The sequence below is a fragment of the Poecilia reticulata genome, linkage group LG18 (assembly GCF_000633615.1).
Source record: "Poecilia reticulata strain Guanapo linkage group LG18, Guppy_female_1.0+MT, whole genome shotgun sequence".
NCBI lineage: Eukaryota > Metazoa > Chordata > Actinopteri > Cyprinodontiformes > Poeciliidae > Poecilia > Poecilia reticulata.
Genome location: NC_024348.1, coordinates 20536958 through 20537902, shown reverse-complemented (window position 1 = coordinate 20537902; position 945 = coordinate 20536958). Strand labels below are relative to the sequence as shown.

At 38.0% G+C, this 945-nt stretch overlaps 1 protein-coding gene across 1 annotated transcript in view; it reads left to right on the top strand.

Annotated features, from left to right (window-relative positions):
- Window positions 1–945, top strand: part of LOC103480890 (zinc finger protein 271-like) — a 14704-nt gene extending 13759 nt beyond the window's left edge. The window contains exon 6 of the mRNA XM_017310398.1: window positions 1–945. Coding sequence (XP_017165887.1) covers window positions 1–414 — 414 coding nt within the window. The 3' untranslated portion in view covers window positions 415–945.

Below are 945 nucleotides of genomic sequence, written 5' to 3'. Positions count from 1 at the left end.
GGGACCTGTGGAAAGAGTTACAGTGTAAAAAGGACTTTAACTCTGCACATGCGAATTCACACAGGTGAGAAGCCTTTCTCTTGTGGGACCTGTGGGAAGAGTTACATTTCTAGACAGGCTTTAGCTTATCACATAAGACATCACACAAGTGATAAGCCTTTCTCTTGTGGAACCTGTGGAAAGAGTTACCATGAAAGAGGGACTTTAACTAAGCACATGAGGATTCACGCAGGTAAAAAGCCTTTTTCCTGTGGGGCCTGTGGAAAGTGTTTCTTTCACAAAGACACTCTAGATCGTCACTTGAACGTTCATACAGACAAGAAGCCTTTTTCTTGTGGTACTTGTGGAAAGAGTTGCAACACTAGAAGTAGTTTAATTCATCATATGAGGACTCACTCAGACAAAGAACTTTAGGAACAAAACACCTCAGATCCATTTGGCATCAGATCTGATGCAAAATCTGGCCGGATATTGTAAACAGCAAGTAGAAAATGTTAAAGTTAACAGATTGTTTGAGGTTGCTAGTGATTTACTGTGACTGTGTCTTCCAGTGTCTGACGAAGATAATGGTCAGACACTGTATGTGAGGCCTACTGAGGTCTACTTTTGCCTACCAGCTTTGTTCTTCTTAATCCAGTTTTTTGTTTTACTTCTCAGTCTTATTTGTGCTTCAGATCCCCATCAGTATCCTGTTAAATACTGAATTTAAAGAGGGCCATACATTCAGCAGGATTCATTTCTGTGCATTTCAGTTTTCATGGAGTTCTGTACCATGTAGAATAATTGAGTTTATTTTTTTACATTTTTGACGTTTTCGTGTATGACTGGATGTTAAATACTTTACATATTAAAGCAGGGAAATGTTCTTGTTTTTCCACAAATGGAACTGTTTGAAAAAAATCTCAAAAATAAAATTGATCTGGTCAGATTTTGATTTAGAGCTAA